We start from the raw sequence: 27,876 nt of genomic DNA, 5'->3' as shown, positions 1-27,876 counted from the left end.
GCCTTGGGCAGGGCCCCATCATCCCTGAGCCACACCCCAGGGAGTCAGTGCCAGGGCTGGGCCCTTCCAGCTCTAAGCTTTAGGGTCTTCCCTCTGGACTCACTGCATGAGGCCAGCCTTGGCAGGCCTGGCCAGGGGCCGTGGAAAAGCTGTGCATGGTGGCCCGCCTTGCAGGGCCATCCCAGCAGGCTTGAAAGTACATTCGGAGAAGACAGGTAGGAGGACTTACTGCAGCATCTCCCTAGCCCGTTCGTAGAGACCCTTGGCTGGGAAACATGGCTCAGTCTCTCACTGTGAGTGATACTGAGCCATGCCCAACAAGCCAGGACAGGCCAGGAGAAACCCATTCAGCTCCAGCCAAGTTGGTAACATTTTCTATCTGGACCCCTCCCCAGAAAACCACAACACATTCTCTTAGCAGGAGGTATGAGGAGGGATGAGAGCTGTGGACCAAGCTTTCCTCTGGAGGTTGAAGATGGGAGCAGAGAGAAGAGGGAGTCATATGGTGAGTACCCTGTCCTGGAAAGCAAGTATTCTGGGTTCAAGTCTTGACTTTGCCAACAACTTGCTGTGAGATCTTAGGCAAGTGTCTTGCCCTTCCTGGGCTATGTCTGCTTATCTGTCTGAAAAAGAGTTTGGGCCAGGCCATCACTAAGGTTCCTATAGCTCTGATGTGCTTTGACCTCCACTGTCTCTTCCTCAGCTCCCATTAGTAAGACTCTCACACATCGCCCTTCCAAATTGGATACTGAGGAGGCTGCATGCATGGGCCCGAGGTTTTGCCTGCTGGGGAAAGACTGACTACAGCAAAATCATCACCAGCCCTGCCAGAAATGACGCCAGCTGCAATCTGGCATGAAGGAATTCAGCTCATTCCCCTGTCACTTCCTTTTCTTAATAAGTGCCTAGAAACTGCCTGGCCTAAAGCTTGGATAAGGAGGAAAAACCATTCATGACAGGAGCCCCCAACCCCACCAGACAGATCAAGGGGCTGGGAGCAGCAGCAACAGAGGGATGGCCCTAAAGACTGTCCAGGGTCTTTAGGCTGAGAGGCATGGCAGACTCAGAGGCCCAGCGGAGACAGAGACAAAGCTGTAGGGACTCAGCCGAAGTGAAGTCCCATTACGTACACATTAAATCATATCTGATGCAGATCTCGCCGATTTGCTGGCCATGGTGGCTGGAACAGAGTCGAGGGTATTTTCATGGCTCTCAAAGGTATTGCACGGGCCTAGGGCTGAAAAAGTGTTTCCCTCCACCCACATCTGACACCCCAGTGCCAGGGAGCAACACGCCTGTCATGGAGGTCAGAGCCTAGTCTTAGAAAGTTAAAGGCAAGAAGCAAGGAAGCAGACAGAAGTTCTCAGTCTGGCAAGGGCTCAGAGGGTCTATGGACAAATGGCTTTGACAGTCTAAGCCTCAGTTTTCTCATCTGGAAAATGGGGATAATCAATCTCGCCTCAAAGTTTCACTGGGAGAATCGCATGTGGTTCAAATACTATGCACACCAAGGGCCTCAATACACATTGCTTCCTTTCACTTGCAGGGGACTTAGGGTGGCAACCATGCCCTCTTCTGGTTATTCATCCTGTTTATTGATTGTCTCTACCCTTAAAATTTGAGCTTCATGACAACAGAGATTTTTGTCTGTTTTGGCTACAGTGTTATCCTTAGCACCTGGCGTAGAGTAATATATTCAACCAATAATCTTTGGTTGAATGAGGAGTGAATGAGTGGCCTTATCTCACACAGGCAGGATAATGGGAGCTCAAACCTGGGACTGCCTTCTCAGCCAGGCCATGAACAGGGTGACTTTGTGCTCCAAGAAGAACACAGGTACACAGCAGGGAGAAGGTGGATGAAGGGGCCACCGGGAGGGGAGATGAAGAGGATGCAGAGGATGGGGTAGAAGGGGGAAACTGAGGCATGGCCCTGCTAACATTCCTTGTTGTGTCCGGTTGGAGAAGAGGCCATGACATGCCCAGGCATTTGTGGGTCTTGCCTCTTCCATGTTCAGGAGACTCCAGACCCCAAGCTCTAAACAGCTACACTCTGGCATTGGAGTTGAAAGCTCTGGCTGTGTTCTAATCCAACTCTGACACTGAGCAGCCATGTGACCTTGACCTAAACATTTACCTCTCCAAGAAGCCAGCTCATCTGTAAAGCAACAACGCCTGGCCCTTGGTAAGGCTCCCAGGATGCGTCTGAACAAATCCCCCAAAGGTGGCCCTGGAGGCTGGCCTGAGTGTTGGGGCAGGGCCCAGCTGAGATCGCCTAAGCAAGTCAAATCCTCCCTCTCTGCAACTTAAACCATGGGAAACCAGACCCAGCAAAGGTGAAGTCATTGGCTCAGTGTCACACAATACAGAGATCCCCTCAGCCATCCAGGAAACCTTGTTCCGGGCTGCTCTGTTTATTGAGCACTTACTATGTGATAAGCACAATGATCTTATGAGCCATACTATTGTCCCCATTTCTCAGAAGAGAAAACTGTGGTTCAGAAAATTTGAACCAAGCCTGCTCCTTCCGCAGGGCCTTTGCCTGGAAAGGCACACAGCTTCCACGCTTACCTCATTGAGATTCTTCATAAAGGGAGGGAGACTTTCTGGACTAACTTATCCAAGATCCCAACCCTCAAGTACTCCCTGTCTCCCTATGCTACTCTCTCTTAGATTCAGCACGACTTAACCTTCATTTAATTGTTCGTTCTTCCATTTCCCCATCCAGTGATTGGGTATCTGTCTGTCTGCCCCAAGAGAGTGGGAACTTTGTCTTATCCACTGCTCTGCCCGAACAAAGCAAAATGCTTGGCCCATAGTAGGCATTCAACAGATATTCACGGGATGAACAGATAATCACTGGATGAATGAATCTCCTTGCCTGAGGTCACGCTGGCTTGAGGGACAACCCCATGTGCCAGCCCAGCCCTCTCAGACTCCAGGTCCTTGCCCTGAAGCTGGGAGCATCAGGTGCTGCTCCTTGCCCAGGTCTAGGTGTCAGGTGTTGGACCTTAGAGAAGGCTGCCTGTTCGGGCCACAGAGGGGTCTAGGTTGGGGGTGGAGGGACCTCCTCTGTCAACTCTTTGAGGCCAGGATCTGTTTCTTTCTTTTCTTTGTTTTTCCTCTTTGGCCCTCAGAGGGCCCAGGTTAAAGGCTCCAACAGCTAACATGCCCATCAGTGGCAGAACCACAGAGAGGCCCCTCTGAGCACTCTCAAATGCTCCAGACCCTCTCTTCATACTCCCTTCCTCACCAACCACCAGCGATGGGAGGCCCAGACTCAGGCTGACCATGGTTCCAAGTCAAGGGGTCAACCTGAAGGGCAGTGGCAGAGGGACCCTGGATATCTCACTCTGCCTCTCAGAGCCTCAGTTTCCTGCTTCTCAATAATTGGAATGAATGATCTTCCTTCCAGGCAAAGAGTCTAAGGAACCTATTTTTATAATATGACTGCCAACTAGGGACCCTGAGAGGCTGCCTCAAGCGGCCACTGAGATCAAAGACCCCGGGAACAAACCAACTGAGTTCCAATCCTGGCTGCATTGTTTACTCGTCATGCAACCCTGGGCAAGTGACTTAATCTCTCCGTGCCTTGGCTCTTTCTCCATGTTCTGCACATGTACAAACCAGGGGAAAAACAATCTCCTCCCCACGATGGGGAGCCATAGAGAAAGCTGGTGAATTGGGGGTCACCGCTGAGCCCCTCTTTGGGTCATGCCTGCTGTGGGCACTGCCCATAAACCCCATTGCCCTCTGGCTTTGTGTGTGCATGAGCAAACTGGACAGAGCCAGATGACACCAAGACGATGTGGAGACTGAGTGTTCCCTGAGATGGGAGCAGAGTCACCTGGTCTAGCCAAGGTCCCCCGGTCACAGCAGACCCACAGACACAAATACCCTAGACAGAAGCCCCCCAGACACAGAACTGCACTGGAGAGCCATTGATGCCCACAGGGAGAGAGGAGCTACCCCAGAGGGGTCCAGAGCCCACGGAAGCCCCAGCCCCAGCCAGGCCCCAGTCACGCCATGTGCCAGCAGCAGGTCCTGTGGCCAGACAACACCACATGGGGCCCCCACACTCAAAGCAGGGGGAGAAGCAGAAGATGCCAGGCAGCAGGTGGCCGGGGCAGCGTGGCCGTGGGAGGTGGGGTTCCCTGCTAGAGTCTGCGTAATAGACACGGAAAATCTTTACCGGCATACCCATCTTGCCCCTCTTGCCAGGAACGCCAGGCAGGCCCTGCAGGGGAGAGACAGGGGAGAGGTCAGGGCAGGATGCCAGCAGGGACATACAGGCTTGCTCCAAACCAGCCCAGAGCCACCCAAGGCAGGAAGTCACAGAGGGCCTGGAATGTGTGCCACTTGCGTGGTGGCCCCAGTGACATGCACATCAGATGGATGGCAGGGTCAGGGTCTGTGGTGACCTAAGAGACAGAGAAATGCCAGTTCCTGTATTCAGCCGGTGCTTCATAAATGCTCAGGCTCCAGCTGTCCTAAGGTTCTCTATACCCAGCTTATGGAGGTTACAAGTGAGTTCCCATAGACACGGGCTCAGGTTGGGACGGGGCGGGGAGGAAGATCCTGAGGCCACCACCCCAGGGGCTTCTAATGGACCTCCAGGCTGGGCCAGGGGTCTGTGAGAAGCTCCCACACCATCTTTTGGACTCCTCTGACTTAGATACTTGGTCTGGAAGGACAGGGTATCTTAGGAAATCTTGGCACCCACTGCCCACCACCAAACCAGCCCCACCACCTTCCCCAGACAGCCGCTACCCATGGCTGCTGGAACTCCTGCCACCTGCTCTTGCTGTCCCAACTCCCAACCAACACATTTTACTCAAGTAAACCAACTGATCTGTCTAAAAGAGGAATCAGCAGGTGGTTTCTGGAAAGGGGCAGATAGTGAGTATCTTTGGCTCTGTGGGCCATACAGGTCTCTGTCACACCTACTCAACTCTGCCATTGTAGTGAGAAAGCGGCATTGACAATATGTAACCAAATGAGCAAGGCTGAGCTCAATAAAACTGTTTGCAAAAACAGACAACTGGCTGGACTTGGCCCATGGGCCACAGTTTGCAGACCCCTGATCTATACTATAAAGTGGGCCTGGTGTTCATTGGTTGCAAGTCCTCAAGAGGCTCCGCATACCCTCAGAACAGAGTTCCTTTTCTAACCTTAGTCCTGGGCACCTAAGACATTGCCCCAGGGCCCTCTCCAGCCTCAACTCCCATCACTCTCACCCTCTCACACAGCACTTTGGTGGTATCAAGGGTTAAACTCACCAAGTTACCGTAAATCCCTGACTTTGCACATGCTGTTCCCTATGCCTGGAACGCATCTGCCTTGACCTGTCCTCTTATCAGACTCCTACTCGACTCAAGTGCACCTCCTCCAGGAGGAATTCCTTGACGTCCCCAGGCTGGTGCCTGGCAGGTTCTGCTCTGTTTGGGCAGGGGTGGCTTGTGGATGGTGAATAACCAAAGAAGCAAACTTACTCGCTCTCCATCAGACCCTGGCAGGCCGAAGAGCCCTGGGAGCCCAATGTAGCCCTAGGAAAGAGAAGAAGGGGGGTCAGAGAGGTCAAGTGGTGAGGTGTGGCTGGCCCAACCTGCCCCAGTCCACCCACCACTGCCATCCCACATCCCGGCTGCTCCTCTTCCTCCCTGGTGGCAGTGGCAGCTCCGGTGGCTCCTCGATGACATAGGCCTTGAGGCAAGTGTATATGCCCATGGACTGCATGGTGCTGGCTTCCACGATGTAGTCCAAAGGCACATACCCTCACGCCAGGGAAGGGCGCGGGCGCTCGCCGGCAGGAGGCCCGCCCCGCGCCAGGGGTCCAGGACCTGCAGAAGGAAGCTTGCGGCTGGGTTAGATGCTAGCATGGCACCAAGCCCTGCCCACCCCCAGGGATGCTGGCAGGTGCCCGTGGCTCCTGCCGTGGCTCCTCCTAGGCCTTCAAGGTCCTGGATGTAGGGCTTACATCCACCTCTGGCCGCCTGAGTGCTGGCATTAACTAACTAACTAACTAAATAAATAACTAAATAACTAACACTCTGCATTAACTAACTAAATAACTAACACTCTGCAAAACCAGAGTGCCAACATTGTGCCAGGCACATGCATGTTACCACATTAGACTCTCACAAGGACCCCCCAGATTGTCATCACCCACACTGGACAGATAAGGAAACTGAGGCTCTGTAGATAAAGCAACACGACTAGTCAGTGGTGGAGCTGTGAATTCTCTTCGGGAATTCCTAATCAGCTCAAGGGTCACCTAGGTCCAGGCGACTCCACAGCTGGGGCTCGTCACCATTCTGGGGCTCGTCACCATTCTGGGGCTCTTCCCGAGGATGCATCTCATTTCCTCCCTCCCAGCCTTTCCTCACTCTGACCCCTCCACCAGGCGTGTCCTTCCCATCCCTCATGACTTCTGAGCCAAATCCTTCAAAGCCCGGCTCTCATGAGCTCTCTCCTTGGGCAAGCATCCCTGATACCCCAAGCCAGAAGCAATCTCTCCCCCGCAACCCCAATGCCATTTTTGCACCTCGGTAGCATCCTTCTCCACTTTCTCCCTTGTATCTTCATTATTTGTGTTCATGCTTCATGTCCTCATTAGCCTGGGAACTTCTAAAGGGCAGTGACCTCGCCCAGGGCTTCTACCACTATCTGCATGCCACTCTTTGTGGAATGATTTAATAATAACTCTAATGAAAGCTAATGTTTATTGAGCACAAATGATAGGCCAGGCCTGCTGTCAGTGCTTTGCATATATTAAAGCATTTATTCCATCCTTACCACACCCTGAGGAAGTATTATATTTTATTATTTTTTTATTTATATATATTTTTTGAGACAGAGTCTTGCTCTGTCATCCAGGCTGGAGTGCAGTGGTGCGATCTCGGCTCACCGCAACCTCTGCTTACCCGGTTCAAGCGATTCTCCTGCCTCAGCCTCCTGAATAGCTGATCACAGGTGTGCATCACCACGCCCGGCTAATTTTTGTATTTACTTTAGTAGAGACGGGGTTTCGCCATGTTGACCAGGCTGGTCTCGAACTCCAGGCCTCAGGTGATCCACCCGCCTCGGCCTCCCAAAATGCTGGGATTGCAGGCATGAGCCACTATGCCCAGCCCCAAGGAAGTATTATTACTCAGCCCCTTGTAGAGGTAAGACCATTTAGGCCCAGAGAGGTGAAGTGACTTGCCTAGGACCACACAGCTGAAATGTGGTAGAACTGGTATTCAAATTCAAGTCTTCTGACTCCTGGGCCTGGGCTCCTAACCACTCTGCATACTGACTCCCCTCAAACAAGCAACCAATGGAGGCTCACAACCATCTCTCCTTCCCTGGAAGGCCAAGAAGCCACTGAGCCTCCTCGTTGGCACCCAGCATGATTAATATCCATAATCTGAAAGAGTGCCATTTACTGCCATTCCAAATAGGGCCTATCTCCCAGATTTACAGGTGAGAAAATAATTGGCTCAGAGAGGCCCAGTGACTTGCCCAAGGTCCCACAGCTAGCTAATGGCAGGGCAGGTCTCAAAGCCTGTCATCCCGATTCCAAAGCCTGCCCTCTGCCTATTTCAGAAATATGAAGCTGTTGTTGGCAGCGTTGGAAGAGCAGCTTGAGTGACTCACTGCTCATCCAGGCTGCCCACCCAGGGCTGTGTGGCCTGTAAGAGACAGGAGTGCTGGGGCCAGACCAGTCCTCTCCTCCTATGTGGCTTTGAGATGCCACCAGCCTGGCAGGCAAGTGGAGCAACCCCAGATGTCATTAACATGCCCTGTCCTTCTGGCAGATCAGGAGATCAGGACAGGGGCTGGACTGAGAAGACCTTTCTCCTTGGATTTAGGGGGTCCCTCTGGGGGAACGGCCCATAGGAGCAGCATAATAAAGGAAGAGAGGCCCAGCATCCTGGGACAAGAGCCTCCTCAGGCCCTGCCTATCACAGTAACCTCCTGGGGAATGCACCTCCCCACCCCCACTCCCGCCTCCCCACGCTCTCCTAACAGCCACCAGTCGGCTGCAGGGATTAGGGCTGAGACTGCAACTGTTCTGTCCTCTCCCTCCTGCCAAAATATAAATAGCTTTGGCTCAGGAGCAAAGGATACATGATCTGTCCTGACCGAGGACCGTGTGACCCCCTTCCTGAGCATTCCTTGAGAGGCAGCAAGTCCAGGCCTCAGAACACTTGGGTCCTCATCCCAGATCCACCTTAGGCGTGCCCTGTAAGCTGGGGCCATCCAGTCCCCGCCATGAACCCAGTTTCTTTGTATATAAAAGAGAGGATTCCACCACATCAGCTCTAAATCTTTCCAACTCCATTTACCCCATTCGGTCCACCCAGAACCTTCTCTGTCTTCCCACAACCCACATGGGAGTCCCCACCTGGTGGCCCCCTCCTGAGCTGTCAAGTCAGCTTGACATAACCAGGCTGGAGGCACAAATGGACATCATGACAATTGTAAAGGTAGGCAGCTGAGGCTGATGACTACTCAGGGTCTGCTCCATGGGGGCCTTGAAGGAAGGGGAGATCTGGAAGCTCCACCAGGCTGCAGGCTTGGGCAGCATTCACACACCAGGTGCCCTCCAAAAAGAGTGGTTCCCCCAGCCCTCAGTTGGGAGCAGGAGGGTAGGCCTCTGAAGAATCGATGACAGGCAATTCAAGTGGCCCATACTGGCTCCCTTGTAAGTTGGGGTGAGCCGGGAGACACAGCAAACAAATGCCTAGTTGTTTGCAGCTGGACTGTGGCCAAACCCCCAGCAGAGTCTTTGCTTCCAGACTTCTTGGCCATGGGGACCAAGCAGCTTACCTGGCTCAAGTATCTCCCATCACCCATCCCTCCTGCTGCCCCTCTGTTGTCCAGAAGCGCTCAAGTGGGAGGGCCTTGGCTCTCCTTATAGCTCTGACCTCCCATCAAGCCCACTGGAGGGACAGGTGATGCTCACCTAGAACCCCACCCATGCGGCACTGGCCAGGAACCACTTACCCTGCTGCCTTTGGGGCCGGGATCTCCTACTGGTCCAGGTAACCCCTGAAACACAAAACACAGAGGGGCAAGGACATATGGAGACGCTCTACCTGCTGCCAATCCTGGGGCGAGTCCTGCCTCTTTGGGGCCTCTGCTGCTCTCTTTATAGAATGGGGGTGGGGTTAGATCAGCAATCTTTGGCCTGACCCCCACAGCCCCAGGATCCCAGGGAGGTGGCTGGTGGGTAGGAGGGAGACTGAGTAGGAGGAGCCTCTGGAGCCCCAGCCCCACAGAACCAGGCCTCCTCTTACTGTGCAGCCTTATCCTGTGCCTGCAAAGACAGGCTTGCTTGGTTCAGCCCCCTGGAAAGCCCCCTCCTTACAGTCCACCCAGCAGGTGCAGCTCCTTGGCCCCCAGCCCACCACCTCCCTCTGCCTCGGGGCACCTGTGGCCATCTTCACATCACCATGGCCACAGAGCTTCCAGAAGCCATATACTGCACCTGCCTGCCAGGGTAACCTTTGGCCCCTGGGCTGCCCTCAGGTCCTGGCTGCCCCTGCAAAGGAATAGAGAGAAACATAAGGAAAAGAAAGACCCTGCCCAGCTCTGGGTCTGGGGGACCCTGGGAGCCTGGGGCTGACAATGAACAAAGAGAGGGGTAGGAATGTGAGGTGGAACAGGAGGAAGGGGAGGGCTCCCAAGCCCACCCCTCTGTGAAACCGGTCAGACCAGCTCTGAGGGACAAAACCCCCTCTGCTTGCAGCCCAGGAATAAGAAATCACCGAGGAGGCCTGGCTGGTTCTCCCATGCTGGCAGGGCTGCTGTTTGGCTTGGGCCAGGCCGGCCAAAATTCCTGCAAACCCCGTGGCGGCGTGTATAATATCCCCTAACATCGCCCGGAACAGGCCAGCTATTCATGGCTCCAACTGGCGTTGTACGGCTCATGCCAACATCAGGCCGGCATGGACTCTGGCTCTTTTGGGCAAATGTGGCTGGGCGAGAGAGGTGGGGTGGACTGGAGTGGGCTGGGGGCCCCAGCAGGGTGAGAGGCAAAACAGCCTGGCTCTGGGGCTGGCTCACAGAGCAGGATCTAGGGAAGGGGCCAGAGACAGGTAGGGGCTGGGAGGAGGGAGAGCGACCAGGGCAGGGCTGAGGCTGAGGCCCTCACCTGTTCTCCGGGGTGCCCTGCCGGTCCAGGATAGCCCTTGTGTCCCTGTTGGTGGGGGGGGAGAAGCTGCATCAGGCAGGGAGGACACATCTGGGCCTGGAGATCGCAAGGTCCCAGCCTCCCAGCCTGCCCTGTTCAGCACCGTATGTACTGCATCCGGGATGGAGTGTGCACTCAGTAAAGGTTCCCCAGATGGATGCAGATACCATGTGAGGGTTCGCATGTTCCTAAGGTTTTCTCTCTGCTCCCAGTGGTTCTTAGGCCAGAGGACATCATGGGGGTCATTCACTGCTCTGGCAGAGTAGATGAGCTGAACTGGGACAGAGCAACTGTGACCAAGAGACGGCGTATCGCAACCATTCCTTCTGAATCAAGAGAGGAGGCGAGACCATCTCTCAGGGATAGGATTTGTCAATGGAGGAGTAGACTGAGTAGGACTCAAGGTCTGGAACGTGCTGAGCCACCACGTCACATGGGATGCTGGGATTCTCTCCCCTGTCAAGACCTGCCCCTTCTCATAAAGCCCCCATCACACGCCTTGACCACATATATTAACCCAAATAGTTGTTTCCCTTCTCCCACTGGCCCCAGCTCCTATTCCAGGGAGGAATAGGCCACCTGGATACTGATGAGAAGGACTCTGGCAACGCCCCAGTACCAACCTTGACCCTCTGTCCTGATGGCCAAAAGGCATGTCCAGGCCAGGCCTCTGGGTCTGGAGAACCAAGCTGAGTGTGTGCTTTCAGGTGGCACCAGGTATAATCACCTGAGCCATTTCATAAGAGTAAGGAGGTCTCCAAAGGAAACCTCAGACTTCAAGCTTCCATCAGATGGGGGGCTTCCATTGTACACAGGGTAGCCACACTCATCCATGTTAGACTCTCTTACGCAGGGAGCTCTGGGCTTGCTTTAGATGCTTTCCCTAACTTATTATGCAACTTTGGGTGGGTTACTACCCTTCTCTGAACTTCAGATAAGGGAGTTAGAACTCTGAGACCCCTTCAGCTATGATGTTTTAGAACCCTAGAATTTGAAGACTCCTCCAGAGTCTAAAATACACACAAGACTAGAATACATACGCGCGCATGCACGCTCAAACCTGTAGACCCTCTCTATGTGCTGCCGTTTACCCAGGACTACATGCGTAATAGATGACTTCATCTACTCCTTCCAACAGTCAGATGAGCTGGGGTCGGGGGCGACTATCATCTCCATTTTACAGAGGAGAACACTGAGTCTTACAGCACTGAAGACACCTGCTCTGAGTCCCATTGCTAACAAGCCACAGGCACTCACTACCAGATCCTTCTGACATCTGGGGCCACACTGGGACCCTTGCAAACATCCCCAGACATGTACAGCTCCATGCACATACACAGACACGCACAGGCATACACACTCAACACCCCCCATCAGCCCCCAGGAAGTGGGGACTCTTCATTATAAACAGCAGAGTCAGTTTGATCTAAGAGGTCTGGAGAGTTTACAGGCATTCTTTCTGCACCAATTCATGTCTCAAGAGCCCTCAGTGACATGATTGTATCTCAGATCCAGGGGCCTATGGAGATTGATGCAACAAGGTTGGGTGAGATTCTTCTAGCTGTGGCGTGTACTCTTTTCCCCAGTGGGCAAACCGGGGCATACAACCTCTTGTTTCAGAACCATCTGGATTCCAGTGGTGCTCTACTAACTGGCTGTCTGGGTGACCCGAAGCCGATGACTTCACCTCTGAGAATCTCATTTTCCTCAATTATAAAATGGGGCTATAAAGTTGGAGCAGAGATGGCAGGATAGAAAGTGTGTAAAGTGCAGTATTTGGCAGTCAAGACCTGTCAGTGGCAGTGGATTCAAGGGCGCTGTAAAGGTTAGCTGCTGTTATCATAATCTTCATTTTTCATTCATTCATTTGATAAACATTTACCGAGTTTTCATGCTCCAGTGCCGTTCTAGGCACAGGAAGAATGAGACAGACAACATCCTTTGCCCTAAAGGAGTTTACATTCTAATTAAGGAGGTATAAAAACAAAGTAAACATAAAAATAACATCTGGGCTGCAAGGAGAGAGGAATGGGGAATTGCTTAATGGGTACAGTTTCAGTTTTGCAAGATGAAACATTTCTGGATATTGATTGCACAACAATGTGAATGTACCTAACGCTATCGAACTGTACACTTAAAAATGGTTAAGATGGTAATTTTATGTTATATGCTTTTTAACCACAATTAAAATCTTTTCAGAAACGAGAGAAAATGTCTAGTAGTGATCAGTGCTGTGAAGAAAAGGAAGTAAAGTTACGGACAGAGAACACGGCATTGGGGAGGGATGGTGAAGAGAGGGTGGGATCACGGAAGGCTGCTCTAAGGAGATGAATGGGATGAACACAGGGCTGGCTCCATGGAGAAAGGCAGTGCAGGCAGAGGGAACAGCAAGTGCAAAGGCCCTGAGGCAAGGACGCCCTCAAGTGGCTTGGAGGGAACACAGGAAGGCCTGTATGACTGGAATAGAGTGGGTGAGAGGGTGAAGGATGGGGGTGGTTGGAGAAGCAGGACGTCAGAGCATGCTGGCGGTGATATGATGCAAAACCACAGAAGCGCTTTGAGCAGGGAGGTAGCACGACATGATGTAACTAACAGACGTGATCATCATTTTTTCATCTGGAGCTTGCAGATTAGGAAGAACAAGTGAAACTTTTTCCCAGTGAAGAGCTGAATGGAGTCTTGCACTCTTGGTTATGTGACTCTGTATGAGTAATTATCCTCTCTGAAGCTCACTCTGCCATATTCTACCTGCCTGCAAAGATCCAATGGAGTAACAGGGCAAGAACCCCAAGAGAACCATAATGTGGGGTCCAAGGCCCTTGGCCATCACCAGCTCCTGTGGCTTCATCTGCAGCCACAAGAACCCTGCTGAAAACCAATTATTCAGCCCCCATACCTCCCCACAAAGGAAGCAGAGGCATTTTTCCATTGAAATCCCAGGAGAAGATTTCAAGTAAACCCTCTTACTCAGGATGCAGCTAAATGGAAGTGAATGATCATCACGGGCATGCACGGTGGCAGACCCTATGCCTGGCTCAGCAATGAAGCCTTCATATATCAGTTCATGGACTCCTTGCTATCACTCCTAGGAGGCAGAAATTACCATACACATTTGCCAGTTGAGGAAACTGATGTTCAGAGAGGTAAAGAGACTTTGCTGAGGCCACACAGCTTTCTAGGGGCAGTGCCTGGCCTGTGACTCCAATCCCGCGTCCTTAGCCATCAAAAAGCACGGGATGAAACATGCTCATTGAGGCCTAAGACCTGCCTAGAAGAGCCACAAAGCCACTCAAGGAGAGATCCCCTTATAGATGCACCTCCCTGGGATGAAAGCTTCCCATCATAGCAGCATCATTCAGGCAGAGGTCAGTCATGAAACCCTGGAGTAACTGAGTTGAAAGGGACTTAAACCATTAGTTTGACAATCTCCTTTCTCACTGGATGGACTGAGAAACTGAAGCTCAGAGAGGGGAAGGGACTTGTCCAAAGTTACCTAGCAAGTTATGGCCAAGCCAGTACTTTTCCCTGGGACTCCAGACCCATTGGGATATACAATTTCTAGGTATCTCCTGATCAAGGGACCCTGAAGGGCCTTGAACATTGCCAAGAACACCCCAGTTTCTCCTGGATGGCCAGGAGCAGCAGAGCGAGCATAGCCAAGGCGGGAGGTAGGCGGCAGGAGGTGCTTATGCTCCCTGGAAGCATCTTAACAATGTTTACCAAGTTGGGGCCAGCAAATAGCTTCAAATGACAGGGCCCCAGACCTGCAAGAATCTAAACCATTATCTTGTGCAGCGCCCCGCCAATTATGGGGCGGGTGCTGACCGCAAGGTGGGCCTGTGGGCAGTGACTTTCCAGTCTGTGATCGGTGCCTGACTGGCACTGAGGGAGAGGGAATGTTTCGGGGAGCTCCAGGGACCGTGGTGTCTGCAAGGGGCCTCTGGCTGCCCAGCAGGCGGGTCTCCACAGGACCTGTGTTTATAATAGAACTCGGTCTATATTTTGGTTTGGGAGCCAGATTAATCATTGCTTACAATGCGCAAGGAGAAACCAGACATCACCTCACTGTTGCTACAGACCGTCTCCCCGTCTGGCTGGGCTGCTTTTTGGGCTTTGGGCAGGGAGGGGAGGGGTCCCATCCTTGCCTGGGGGTCCTAGGGACCAATATGTACTCAGACATCGGCTGTCCACCCAGCCTCCACCTCCGCCTGTGCGAGGCCTCAGCTCCCCTTGTAGTTGAGATGAAACTCACCAAGCTTGCTTAGCTCTCCATGAATCTCTGCTGAACTTCCCTATCTCCTGGGCAGCCCACACCCCAGACTGGGCCATCAGCAGGACAGAAAGAATCAAAGAGTGAGAAACACATGCCTAGAGTAGAGGGTCTTATTATGTGATGCCGGACAAGGTGCCCCTCTGAGCCTCATTTTCCCCAGCTGGCCTCTCCAAGTGTCCTGTGGGCTCAGAAATTGTAGGATTCCGAAGTCTGTGGCTAGTCTAAAAGCACAGTCCATCATGGCACAGCCAGGTATCTGATACCCAACTCTCCTCCGTGGATGCCTGAGACGGCTTCAGGCAGGAAGGTATGTTTTCTGCATGGCTCATTCATTCATCCAGTTATTCATTCATCAAACAAATGTCTGTTGAGTCCCAGCAATGACCAAGACCCTGTGTTAGGCACTAGAGATACACCAATGAACAGAAAAAACTCTCTACCTTCTACAAGGGGATGTGGGCATTAAATGCATATTAAGTGGAATGAAAGAGAGTGCTAGAAGAATGTAGATGCACCCCGCCAGAGGAGGCGACATTGTAAACTGAGGGTTAGGGGAGGAGCAGGACTTGGACAGGAGACACAGGATGGGATAGGAGGGATGCCAGTGGGTATGGGCTGCAGAAGCAGGGGAGCCTGGAGAAGTTTCTTGGGAGGAACTCCCAAGTTTCTTGGGAATTGGGGGTGCCACACTCAGGCGGAACCGGGAGTTTGGCAGAAAGGTGGGAAATCATCTCAGGCAGCCTCAATCACATTTCCCCAGACACACTTCCAGATGACCCCTGTGCTCTCCCATTTTATTACAGCTTCCACGGATAATGGCCAACTCGGGCAGCATTCCTGCTAGGGGGCAGGGTGGGGGCAAAAGGAGGGAGCTGGGGGGAGTCAGGCTGGAGAGAAGCAAGTCAGGTTTTGATTTGAGTACCAGTTTTGTTCCATGCATCACGTCTATCTGGGGCAGTATGGTAAGAAAGATTCAGGGGCTGTGTCAGGACTTGGCCAGAAAGATCAATTCGTAAGGCTTGCCAGAGGTGAGGGGCGAGGGAATTGAATGTGGTCAGCACTGTGCTAAGCCCCACGTGGGAAACAAAGATGAACGGGTTGGGTTCTGTCTGCTGTCCAGTCTAAGCAATGTGTCGACACTAGTGGGTTGCCCACTAGCCCAAAGAGGCTGAGAAGGGAGGCCAAATGGTCAGAGAATGGAGGCATGACTTCTGCCTGGAGGTGCTGGGGAGTGCTCTTGGAGAAGATGCTATTCTTCTCTAAGAACAGAGCTAAGGGGCAGGCACATGAGGATGAGTGTGGAGGAGAGGGCATGCCTGGGGAGGGCATAGCAGAAGCAAACACAGGGAGGCAGGAAGGCCTAGGGTACATGGGATTGGGTGGGGCCAGGGTTTCTATACAGCAAGGTTTCTCAACCTTGACTTTGTGGGCTGGACACATCTTGTACGTGTATGGGAGGGAAGGGCTGTCTCGTGCACTGCAAGATGTTTAGCAGTATCTCTGGCTTCTACTCATCAGAAGCTAGTAGCCCCTCCTTCCCAGTTGTAGGTAATGGCCAAAAATATCTCCAGACATTGCCAACTGTTCCCTGGGGGGCAAAATCACCCCAAGTTGAGAATTATTGGTCTACAGGAAAGAAAGCGGAGGGTTAGATGAGAGAAAGCATGGGAGGTGCAAATGGAGTTCTGGCAGCCTTCTTGGCTAGTGGAGGGTGGTTAGCTGGAAACTAGCAAAATGACTAGCGCTAACAGATGGGCAAGACCTTCTTCAGATGCTTCTCTTCATGATCATCATGATCATTATTTATTCATTGCACAAATACGTACAAAGTGCCAGCCGTGCGCCAGCCCTGTGCTGAGTGCAGGGATATTACATCTCATTTAATCCTCCCAACCACCTCATGACGCAGCTGAGGCCCAGCAAGGTGAGGCAACTTGCCCAAGCTCACACAGCAGGAGAGGGACAGAGCGGGGATTCCATCCAGGTCTATCTGACCTGGTTTGCGTGTCTTCCCCACCTTGGGAACTGGCCCAGCAAAGTCCTTCCACAAGCATCTCAGGCGGTGGCAGAGAAACAAACCTTCTTGGGCAGGCAGCCTCTTTTTTGCTGGATGGACACTGTCTTGCTTGAGAAACTGTTTCAATCAGCCTTGTGGTGACAGAAAGGGCCTGAGGGTCAGAAGACCTGGGTTCGAATCCTAGCCCTGCAGCTTAGAAACCCATGGAAGGTATTTCCATTATACTGGTGCCTCTCATTCTTGGCTGCACGTGGGAACCACCTGGAGGCCTTTTAGAGCTACTGATGCCTGAGTCCCACTCAGACCAACTGAGCCAGAATCACCACGATGGGGCCTGAGCCCCCCAGCTGGTAGCCACTGCTGTAGACTGCACCCTCCAACCAAAACTTCCTTTCTCTTGCTAATTTTTCTCCACAGCCCTTTCTGTCTTATAGTGTACCTTTTATTTTTGCTGTTTTCCTTTGTATCATCTGTCTCCCCCCGCCGCCCCACAAGGATGCAGGCCCTGCGGGGCAGGGATTTTTGTCCATTCGGCTCAGTGGCTGGCACATTATAGGCATTCAATAATTCTTGTTAAATAAATGAATAAATAGGATTATTCGTGTTGCCCCAGAATGACAAAAATTCAATGTGCTGGTGAGTGCGAAAAGGAAGCTGACCTCACCTCTTATCCACTCACCTCCCTTCTCCCCTCAAGGCTTCCCACAAGAAATAATGCAGAAAAGCCGCACTACAAGATCAGAGCCAAGTGGCTGCTATTGTCACCAAAGACGTGTGTGATAGGAGAGATGACCTACAATGGTGGCCCCAGGCACATTGCCCGTGGCAGTGGTTCTCTTCTCTGATCCCCACCACTGGTCAGGGGTCTCTGCCTTGGGACCTGAGCTCCCCGACGCTTCGCCCAGCACCCTCTGTGAGTGGGTGACGCCAGCCTGCCACAGACCAAACTCTTCTGTGCATGTCTAGGCCAGAGCCAGACGAGAACTCAGAGCAATTGGCTTTGCCAAACAGTTTTCCAGCCGCACAGTGGCTTTTCCTTAATTTAGAGAAGCTGCCTCTCCCTGCTTAGGTGAGCTGGCTCCTCTTGGTTGGGGGTCCTTGGCCTCCCCAGACATTTGCTTAATGCAAGGAGCCCTGGCACCCCAGGGAGGAGCTGGTTCCAGTCTGGTTTCCCCATCTCCTGCCACTTCTGCTAGGCTGCCACCCCCATGCAGAACAAGACCACCCGAGGCTGCTTTATGAGCTGGGACCGGAAGGAGCCTTTTCCACTCACACCTCATCCATCAGAAAGCGCTAGAGCCCAGAGAGGAAGTAAGTGGGGAGCGCAAGTCCCTCTGCGTTCTCTGAGCCAGAAAAGACCATGTTTCCCAGCTCACAAACAGCCACTGCTTCTGGGGCGGGCCTCTCAGGTTGAAGGTACGGCCTGCTCTGGCCATGGAGAAGGGAATGGGGGAAGAAGGTCCTGCAAGGCCCCCTGTGTCATGGGGCTCTCAAGGCAAGAACAGGATGGAGCTGGGAGACACCCCAGCTGTCCAGATGAGAACCAGATGGCCTAGAGAGAGTTCAGCTGTGGCCACAGCTGGGAGCCAGGGCAGAAGCTTAAGACACAGTGGTAGGCCGATGGATTCACCAGACAATCCATCAGCAGTCGGGGATTTTCTTGGAAAACGCAATTGATCCTTAGTCTGCATTGCCTTCCCCCCATTTCCTGAACACCTGCTATGCACAGGCTTCATGCTAGGCTCAGTAGGAAGAGCAACAAACCAGATTTGCACACCCTGGTTGGTGAGGCGTGCCTGGTGGCTCAAAATAACTAAGCCAAGACAGCTTAGGTGTCCTTGAGCAGAGAGGAGCCTCATGGCCTAAAGCTGGGTGCTCCAGGAGGACTCCCTGGAGTAGGCACAACTAGAGTGGAGTCTTGAAGGAATGGAGACACAGGCTGCAGGAGTCACAGAAATCCAGGGGGACTGTAAGTTACAGACCCACTACCCAGGAAATGCCAGTCTTTTCCTCGCACAGGCGTTTGGACAGGTAACTCCCCCAGCATGGCTGAAATGGGGATGGGATGGGCGTGACATAACAACAGCCAGGAAGGTAGAGACAACCCACTGCCTCTCCAGATCATTCCCCTTCCCCTGCAGAGCATCAGCGAGGGCCGCATATGAGACTCTGAGAGCTCATTGACTTGCCCAAGGTCACCCAACCAGGAAATGGCAGAAGCGGGAGTAGGACCCAGGTCCAACTGACCCCAGGGTCCACTCCCTCAACTTCTCTGCTCCAGGCCTTGCTCCTGGTCACACAGTCGCAGACTGTGCAGGGTCAGAGACGGGGATCATTGTCTCCATCTCATGTAGGAGGAGGCTGAGGGGCAGAGACAGGACTTGCAGGCCCAAGGCCACTCAGCCAGTGGGTGGTGGAGCCAGGGGCAGCACAGGGTACTCCATCACCACAAGCTTTCTTGAAGGTGGCCTCCCTGGGAGCAGCTGGGTCCCCAAAAGGAAGTACAGCAAACCAAGAATACTTCCTATGCTACCTCATTAACCGTGGTGGGAGGCACCTACTGCAAGCCAAGGTATTCCCTGCCCCCAACAGGCACAACCCTTGGAAAGCTCTCTCACCTCTCACCCATGTGCCCTGTGCCCAGGGGAGCTGGGCTGGGGCTGGGGAGAGGCAGGTGGGCCCACAGCTCTTCTGCCTGAAGACCTGGCTTGCTAGGAGGCCCACTGCACAAGGCAAAGCATCAAAACCAAACTGTACCTTTCGTCCCGGAGGTCCTGGATTCCCGGAGAGCCCAGGCAAGCCCATGTCGCCCTGGAAGACACAGATAAGGTGGATGAGGCAGGAAAACGGGAGCAGAGACACTCTGCTACACTCTACAAATTGAAATGGTAACTTCCAATGGCTGGTTGTTTCCAAATGAGATTCATAGAGAAGTAGAGGCCTCAGAAGAGACTCGGGGGCTGCCCAGCAAGAAGAGTGAGTGGTGTACCCAGCCCCCTCCCCACTCAACTCAGTGGCTCCATCTGATCTATTTTACATACTGGGCTTCAGCAGAAGACACCACTTGAAGAATGGGTTCCGATACTAAAACCATGTTTGAAAACTATGCTCCAGAGGACATGTGCCTTATCAGTCCCATATCAATCAGGCATCTCTCCCTGTAGTCCTGAGACACCTTCCATTGCTGGGCATGCCACTGGCCAAGCAGGGGGCATTTCTGCCACCACCCCAAGACCTGAGAACAGGCCACACAGGAGCAGGAGAGAAGTGTGGGCTCCTGGGTGCTGATCTCATTTTGCCACTTATCAGCTGCATGACCTCCAGCAAGCCACCCCTGCCTGGGCCTCCGTTTTCTCATCTGTAAGCTGGGCCCATCTGCCCTGGCTCATGGGGTTATGATGGGGGTCAAGTGGTTGTATACGGGAACACTCTCCTGGGACCCTGGGTCACCCAGTAAATACGTGCTAAGTGCAAACACCTAGCAGTGAGGATGTGAAGCAATAAGCCACTCATGTCTTGGGGAAATCAAAGAAAGCAGCCAATTCTAGGTGCCTTTAAGCACAGGAGGCTGGGCTGAGAAGCAGTGTTCAATCCATCAGGATGGCTCTGGGGCTGTGTCCAGAAGGAAGTCAGGCAGACCTGGGCATTGCTTCCAGGGTGTGTGTGCCTAGAAGACTGACACACTGGACAATCTCATCTGGAGTTCTGGGCTCCCCTCTTCCCATCTGTCCTGCACTCTCTCCAAGTCCCTTGCCCAGTTTATGGGGTGGATGCCTCAGAGATGGATGAAGGCCTTTAGCCAAAGTGTTTTTCCTTCTGCAGGCAAACCTGGTTTCATAGCCCTTCAGAGTTAGGGAGCCCTGAATCTCTAGCCTCCTAGAAATCCACAGACCCGTCTGCTGGAGTTAACCTCAGCAAAGGCTTTGAGTGTCGATTGGAAGCTTCCTGGCCATGTGCTACCAAGAAACTTCTGGATGCCCACAGTCACCTAGCAGGCCCCGCAGAAAGCCATGCAGGACATTAGGCAAAAGGACATTCACCAAGTGTGTGTCCATAGGAGAAATCTTTTGTCAGTTTTGTTGGTTGCACTCTGGAAAGAAAGTGGCTTGGAATAACCTTGGGTGGGTTTGGTGTTGGGAAAGGCTAAAGGACTTCAAGGAAAAAACCAAACCATACCCTGACCCTTCTAGATGTTCCCACCTCCCTGCCTTTGCCATGCATGGCCTCTGCCAGGACAGCTAGCTGCAAAGTGTGGCAATTTCACTATTGTCCACTCCCCTCTTCCCTGAGAACTGGGGTCCCTGGAAACCTACCTTTGCCCCATCGTGGGCCTTTCCTGGTGAGAGCCCTGGGTCCCCTTTCTGTCCCTGAAACAAAAACAATTCCACTTTGGCCACCAAGTCATCTAGAAAGGACGTCTGTCTCCCCACAAACTCTCCTCAAAGCCCTGCTCCCATGCTTAAACGCCTTCCCATCCATCCTCCCACTCACACACCTCCAGAGGGTCTTCTCCAATTCCACTACTCCCCTGCTCTAACACCTTCCACAGCTTCCCCTGACTGTGTGGTGACAAAGTCCAAATTCCTCCTTCTGCTATCCCAAGTCTTCTGTAATCCAGCCGGTCCCAGGCACCCTATCTAGACTCTGCTCTCCTTTCAGCAGCCAAACCCACAGAGAGGGTCCCTCTGCTCTATCCTCAAACCACAGCCCACGCCCCAGCCATGTCCCACACTGTCCTGCCACCAGGCTGTTGCTCAGGCAGTCACTCACACCTAGAAACCCTTTCTCCAATCATCATTAGCCAAGCCACAAACATTCTTCAGTTCACAGCTGGAACGCGTCCTCCACATCCTACTTGTAGAGCTCTGCGTCCATCCTCCAGGTGACCAGTCTCTGCCTGTGCACGTGGCCAGCACTGTCCCCTGGCTTGTTCCCCTGGGGCTCTCAGGGGTTTCTGAGAGACATGCCCAAGGGGCATGTCAATACTTTTTGATTTTCCAGAATGTTGATATCCATCTCATTGGTCTCTACATGAGGTTCAATGCACGAACAGCCACTTACAGGTGTGTATGGCCCTTCACAGTTGGCACTATCCCTCACCTCTCTAGATTCCTACAGTCTAGTGAGGCAAAGGAAGCATTATTCCTCTCATAATATATTTGGGAAAACTGAGGCTAGGAGAAGGAAAGGGACTGTCTAGGGCCTCAAGACGAGGCATTGGCAGGGCTGAGATTATAACCCTGACTGGTGACTCCCAGACCTGCATTCTGGGATGCCCTGGCTCCTGCTGAGTTAGAATAGGCAGTAACTTGAGGAGAAACTGACAAGCAGTGAGTCCCCAGTCAGAGGCAAGCACTCTTTGTGCCTAGCATAGGGGACAGTCCCTGTCGCACAGATCCTGGCTCCTGAGAGCATGGGGCTCAGGGAAAGGGCCCACAGGTTCACCAGCCGCGTCTCTCACGGGGTGCTCCTGGCTGCGGCTCCTCTCCTTTGGCCAAATCTGATCAGATGACTCAGGAAACAGCCCTGTAGAAAGTCAGTCCACCCTGTGTCACCTTCTAAGAGCTCTTAATCTTTGTCCCCGATTCCTATCCCACCTTGAGCCCTCTCCCCTCCCTGCCCCAGCTAGGCCCAGAGTCAGAAGTCCTGGACCTGCCAGATTCACAGTGGGACCTCAAGCAAGTCACTGCACCTTCCCGAGCTCAGCTCCCTCACCTTTAAAGTGGGGACCACACATGCGCACACACATACATGCACACACACACACACACACACACACACACACAAACACACGCCAGCTTCCCAGGTTTCCAGGCAAGGAGCCAGTGGGATAATGGTCGTGACACATGAGAGGGGTGGTTTGGGCAACTTTAATTAATTCCCACTCAGTTCTTTTATTTGTTAGAACTCAAGATTTTCCAAATCCTGACTCGGTCACCCTCCACCAGACATCACTGCATTCTGAACTAGAAAGTGGCTCCAGAAGGGAAAGGAATGAGCTTTTGCTGCTCACCAACTATGCGCAGACACTGAGCTAGCCCCACTCTGTGCACCAACTCCTTCAGTCCTCATAGCACCGATTTGTTCCAAGGAAGGACAAAGGTGGGTTCAGAGAAGGCCAAGTCCCAGCCTGGGCTGGCCTTCCCTGGCAGGGAAGAGACAAAGGCTGAGTCTGTCCCCAGGCTAGGTCTGACTTCAAAGCCCCATTTGCAAATGGGAGGCCTGGGTGCTTCTCCCACACTCCGCCTCCCCCCAGGTACCCCAGGCTGAAGGTCCCCAGAACTCCAACTCTGTCCACCTGGGCCCCTCCAGGTCATATCTTCTGCAGAACCTCACCTCTAGGATTCACCTTGCACTGCAGCTGCTCCTCCCGAACACCCTCCCACCCTGGGCTGTTCAGAAGCCCAGCTCAATGCCTTTTATGTCCATGGTACAAGGCCAGGCCTAGGGCTACCGAGGATTCCAATGGCCAAAAAAGGACAGCAGCTCTTTCTCAGCCAGCCTGTGCCCACCTCGATCTGCAGCTGATAGAGGAGCTGGGCTTAACAAGCTTTCAGGGCTGGGCCTTCACGTATCCTATTCTGTCATCTTACAAAAAAAGGAAACTGAGACCCAAAATGATGACTTGTTCCCTTGCCCAAGGTCCTTACCCAGGGCATTTTAGTTATTTATGGATTTCTCTCTGCATTCTCAGCAGCCAGCACAGTGCTCGAGATGCAACGCCTGCCCGAGTATACCTACAAGTACAGATGCTACAAGCCAAATCTCAAGATGAACAGAACACAGGGAATGCCATGGTGGGGAACAGACACACGCATGTCCATAATGGACAAATCAGAGAGACCAGTGATGATGATAAGCATTAATATTTACTGTGTGCTCTTCTAAGCCCTGGACACATATTAACTCAATCCTCCAAATCCATAAGTTGGCAACGATCTCTATCCCCCTTTTACAGAAAAGGAAGCTAAGGCACAGCAGGAATAAGTAACTTGTCCAAGGTCATACAATTAGAAAGTGGGATTTAATCATTCTATTACAAAGATACGTGCATGTATATATTCATTGCAGCACTATTTACAATAGCAAAGACATGGAATCAACCTAAATGCCCATCAACGATACACTGGATAAAGAAAATGTGGTATATATACACATCACGGAATACTATGCAGCCATAAAAAGGAATGAGATCATGTCCTTTGCAGGGACATGGATGAAGAAGCCATTATCCTAAGCAAACTAATGCAGGAACAGAAAACCAAATACTGCCTGCTCTCACTCATAAGTGGGAGCTGAACAATGAGAATACAAGGACGCATGGGGATGAACAACATATGCTGGGCCTGTCAGTGGCAGGGGAGTAGGGGTAGGGAGAACATTAGGAAAATTAGTTAATGCATGCTGTGCTTGATACCTAGGTGATGGGTTGATAGGTGCAACAAACCACCATGGCATGTTTCCCTATGTAACAAACCTACACATCCTGCACATGTGGCCCGAAACTTGAAATAAAAATTTAAAATTAAAAAAAAGAAAGTGGGATTTAGGTTCTTGCAGTCTGGTTCCAGAGCCTGAACTCTTTACATTTTGATATACTGCAGATGAAAAACTACAATCCGGTGGTAAGTGGAGGACAGGAAGAAGTTGGAGAGAACTTCACCCAGACGGAGGTAAATGCTTGAAGGGAGTTACAGCTAAGTTGAGGCTGGAAAAAGACAAGGAGGAACCAGATGAAGTGGCAGCTCAAGGGATGCTCAAGGTACCCTTAGACAGGTGAAGGTATGACTTCTGGGATAGAGCACACTCTATGTCTTCCCAGCCAGGCTCCTGTAAATCTTCCAATAAGAAATATAAGTTATATACAAAGTCTAACTAACCATTTACACCTTCATAGAAACAAGAATCTTGTTGCCAGACCAGCTCTCCAGCCAATGAGCTTGTGTGACCACGACAGAGCCTGTGTGACCTTGAGCAAGCCACTTTCCCTCTCTGTATGTGAAATGGCAGACTCTGCCTGGATTAGTTAACAGAGCCATGTGGTACTAGAAGACAGATGGGCGCCTTAAGTGCCAAGAACATAGCAGGAATGGGAACTATGGTGAACACCTTTCCTGCAGGTAGGGTTGGGAAATAGAACAGAAGGCTTGGGTGGCTGAGGCCCAGAGATGGGGTGAGATAAGGGAGGAATAAATCACAAAAGATTTGGAAATTCTGGCCAGGCATGGTGGCTTATGCCTGTAATCCCAACACTTTAAGAGGCCAAAGAAGGAGGATCACTTGAGCCCAGGAGTTCTAGACCAGCCTGGACAACAAAGTGAGCCCCTGTCTCTACAAAAGCAAAAAATTTAGCTGGGTGTGGTGGTGCACACCTGTAGTCCCAGCTACTTGGGAGGCTGGGTGGGAGGACTGCTGGAGTCCGGGAGGTCAAGGCTGCAGTGAGCTATGATAGCACCACTGCACTCCAGCCTGGATGACAGACCAAGACCCTGTCTCAAACAAACAAATAAATGAATAAATATTGAGAAATTCTGAGCTGGAAGCCTTCTATATATGTCATCCTTGGTCTCAGTACCTGGCACAGGGCCTGGCCCAGAGAAGTCAACATAAAATGTTTCACAAATGAGCAAATGAGTGAACAGAGTCTAAGAGACAATGGTAGGGATAGGAATGGGTCAAATCTGGCTCCAGCCCCAGAACTTTCTCTGAATTTTCACTAGGCCTCTCACTATCACTACGACTATTTTCATGGGTCTAGAAATTCTGGACAATGCAATAAGGCAGGAAAAATAAATAAGAACTACTAACCTTTGAGGAAAATGAGACAACAATATGTTCTTTTCTGAAAATGATGTGCATGCCTATCTATAAAATCCAGGAGAACCAACGGAAATACTAATAGAATTAATAAGGTGATTCAGCAAGGGGATGGTTATAAATTAAATACAAAAAGTAAAAAAAATTTTAAAAAATCAATAGTTATTTTCACTAGATTAGAGCTATCTAGAAAATATAATGGGGAAAATATTCCATTCAGGACAGCAAAAAAATATAAAATTTCTAAGTATAAACCTAATAAGAAATGTGCAGGGCTTATGTAATAAAAACCATTAAAGTTTACTAAGAGACATTGTAAAAATTCAACCAAATAGGAAGACATGCCATGTTTTTAGATAGAAAAACGTAATATTTTAAAGATGGTAATTCTTCACAAATTAATATATGTATTTAATTACAATTCCAGTAAAAATCCCAAGCGTTTTTTCAAGGAAGTTATTAAGATAGGCATAAAGTTCATCTGATAGAATAAATAGCCAGAAACGTTTTAAATGAAGAGGGGATGCATAGTATAAAGATAGTAAATGTCATATAATTGGTATTTTACTAGCATAAAAATAAATAAACAATGAAACAATACAATGGCTTGTATTAGACCCTTTTTTATCATAGAGTAAACAGTGGAGGAAAGATGGTTTAACAAGTGGTTAACTATCGGAGGAAAAATAACGCTGGAGCCCAACTTCATTTCCACCACCCCCATTGAGATGAATTCCAGATGGTTTAAATTTTTTAAGAGTACAAATGATATTATGAAATGACAAGGAATATAAATGAATACCTATCTGATCTTAAGATGGGAAAAATATTTCTATGTATAAAAGCAAAATAAAGAACCACAGATTTTATAGATCAATAGAGCCCTCCTGAGATTATCTGACATATTATTTTTTTAAAGGATAACATTTCTATTTGTGAAAATCATCATGAATACTCTTAAGAAGCAAACAACAAACTAGAAAATATTTGTAAGGTGGACGAAGCCTTAATAACCTCAAAATAATGTTTACAAACCAATAACAAATGGCAACATCCCAACCTCCCAAAATAAAGCAACTCATAAGTGGTGAAGTACAAATGGAAGAGACTTAAGAAAAATATACATCTCATAGATGATCAATGAAGTGAAAATGATAATAAATTATCTTCTTTTAAAAATATCTTCCTTTAATGCTAGCAGCAGCATAAATCAGTTTAACCTTTCTAGAAGGCAATTGCTAATAAAATAACAGCTAAGCACTCATGTCTCTCATGTGCAAGGCATATTATAAATCATTTGTATTTATGTGTATGTATGCGTGTGTATGTATATACAAATATATCTTGGTATATGTCTTGATATATGTCTACATATACATATATAAATACACATACATGCGTGCACATACACACACACACACATAGTTTAATCCTCAGAACAATCCTATGAGGTATGAACTATGATCATCCTTGTTTTACAGAAGTGGAACCTGAGGCCCTCCAAGTTTTAAGTAACTTGCCCAAAGTCATACAACCAGCAGGTGTATGAGAGGTGGGAGATGAGACTTGACTCTGGAGGCAGGGCTTGGATTTGGGACCAAATTGAGGACTAGCTAAAACAGGCATTAGGTAGAATCACCTCTCAGGGGACAACCTGAAAGTTACTGCCCCTTTCCATGGCAATGACCTGATGACCTGGAAGTTACCACTCCTTTTCTAGAAATTTCTGCATACTCTGCCTCTTAATTTGCATATAATTTGCATATAATTAAAGGCAGGCATAAATATGACTGCAGAATTGCCTCTGAACTGTTACTGTCAGCACACTGCCTATGGGGTAGCCCTGCTCTGCCTGAGCAGTCATGGAGCTGTACTGCCACATCAATAAAGCTGTTTTTTTCTACCACCAGCTGGCTCTTGAATTCTTTCCTGAGTGAAGCCAAGAACCCTCCCAGGCTAATCCCCAATTTGGGGCTTGTCTGCCCTGCATCAGTAGAGCCAGGATTCAAACTCGGGCACACTGACTCCTGAGACCATATTAGCAATTCTATTTTTGATGAACGTATCCTAATGAAATAATTGGAGATATTCTAACATTTATATACAGCAATGTTAATCAAGATAATATTTGTATATTAATTTAAAGTGGAACTGATTTTTCTTATAAAAGGAGTAAGTTATATAAAGCATGGGATATTAGTGTTGATAGAATGCCATGGAGCCATTAAATCATATGTGATGGATGCCAAGTTGCTAACACAGGAGAATGTTCACAATAATTGTTAGGTGAGGAAGGCCAGATACCCAGCCACTACAAAGTAGATCCACACTCACATATGTGACACACACTGGGAAGACCAGAGAGCTGTGGAGCTGAGGGCTAGATTGCCGCCTCGAGGTCAGACAGTTGAGGGTTTGAATGCTTGCTCTGCCACTTACTAGAAATGTGACCCTGGGCAAGTTACTTAGCGTCTTGGACCTATTCCCTCATCTGTAAAATGGGGGTAATAATACCTGCCCTGCAAAGTACATAAAGCTCTTACAGGTAGCTCACTTTCTTCTTGATATCTTCTGGACTTCTCCACATTTT

At 50.6% G+C, this 27,876-nt stretch overlaps 1 protein-coding gene across 7 annotated transcripts in view; it reads right to left on the bottom strand.

Annotated features, from left to right (window-relative positions):
* The window catches only part of COL27A1 (collagen type XXVII alpha 1 chain), a 157,906-nt gene that overhangs the window by 98,761 nt on the left and 31,269 nt on the right, over window positions 1–27,876 (bottom strand). For 4 of the 7 annotated variants that reach the window (XR_004031412.1, XM_030817678.1, XM_030817680.1 and 1 more), the window contains exons 6-12: window positions 20,783–20,836; window positions 19,227–19,280; window positions 10,141–10,185; window positions 9,475–9,528; window positions 8,991–9,035; window positions 5,492–5,545; window positions 4,192–4,236 (exon numbers count right to left, since the gene is read on the bottom strand). Coding sequence is in view for 6 of the 7 variants with exons in the window: in XM_030817678.1 (XP_030673538.1) it covers window positions 4,192–4,236; window positions 5,492–5,545; window positions 8,991–9,035; window positions 9,475–9,528; window positions 10,141–10,185; window positions 19,227–19,280; window positions 20,783–20,836 (351 nt within the window). In the remaining variant the exon portion in view is untranslated. The remainder of the gene's footprint in view (window positions 1–4,191; window positions 4,237–5,491; window positions 5,546–8,990; window positions 9,036–9,474; window positions 9,529–10,140; window positions 10,186–19,226; window positions 19,281–20,782; window positions 20,837–27,876) is intronic. The other 3 variants (XM_030817679.1, XM_030817682.1, XM_030817683.1) reach the window with 3 other exon arrangements.

The sequence above is a fragment of the Nomascus leucogenys genome, chromosome 8 (genome assembly GCF_006542625.1).
Source record: "Nomascus leucogenys isolate Asia chromosome 8, Asia_NLE_v1, whole genome shotgun sequence".
Classification (NCBI taxonomy): Eukaryota; Metazoa; Chordata; class Mammalia; order Primates; family Hylobatidae; genus Nomascus; species Nomascus leucogenys.
Note: the sequence above shows the minus strand (reverse complement) of the source record. Positions and strands in the feature narration are given on the sequence as shown.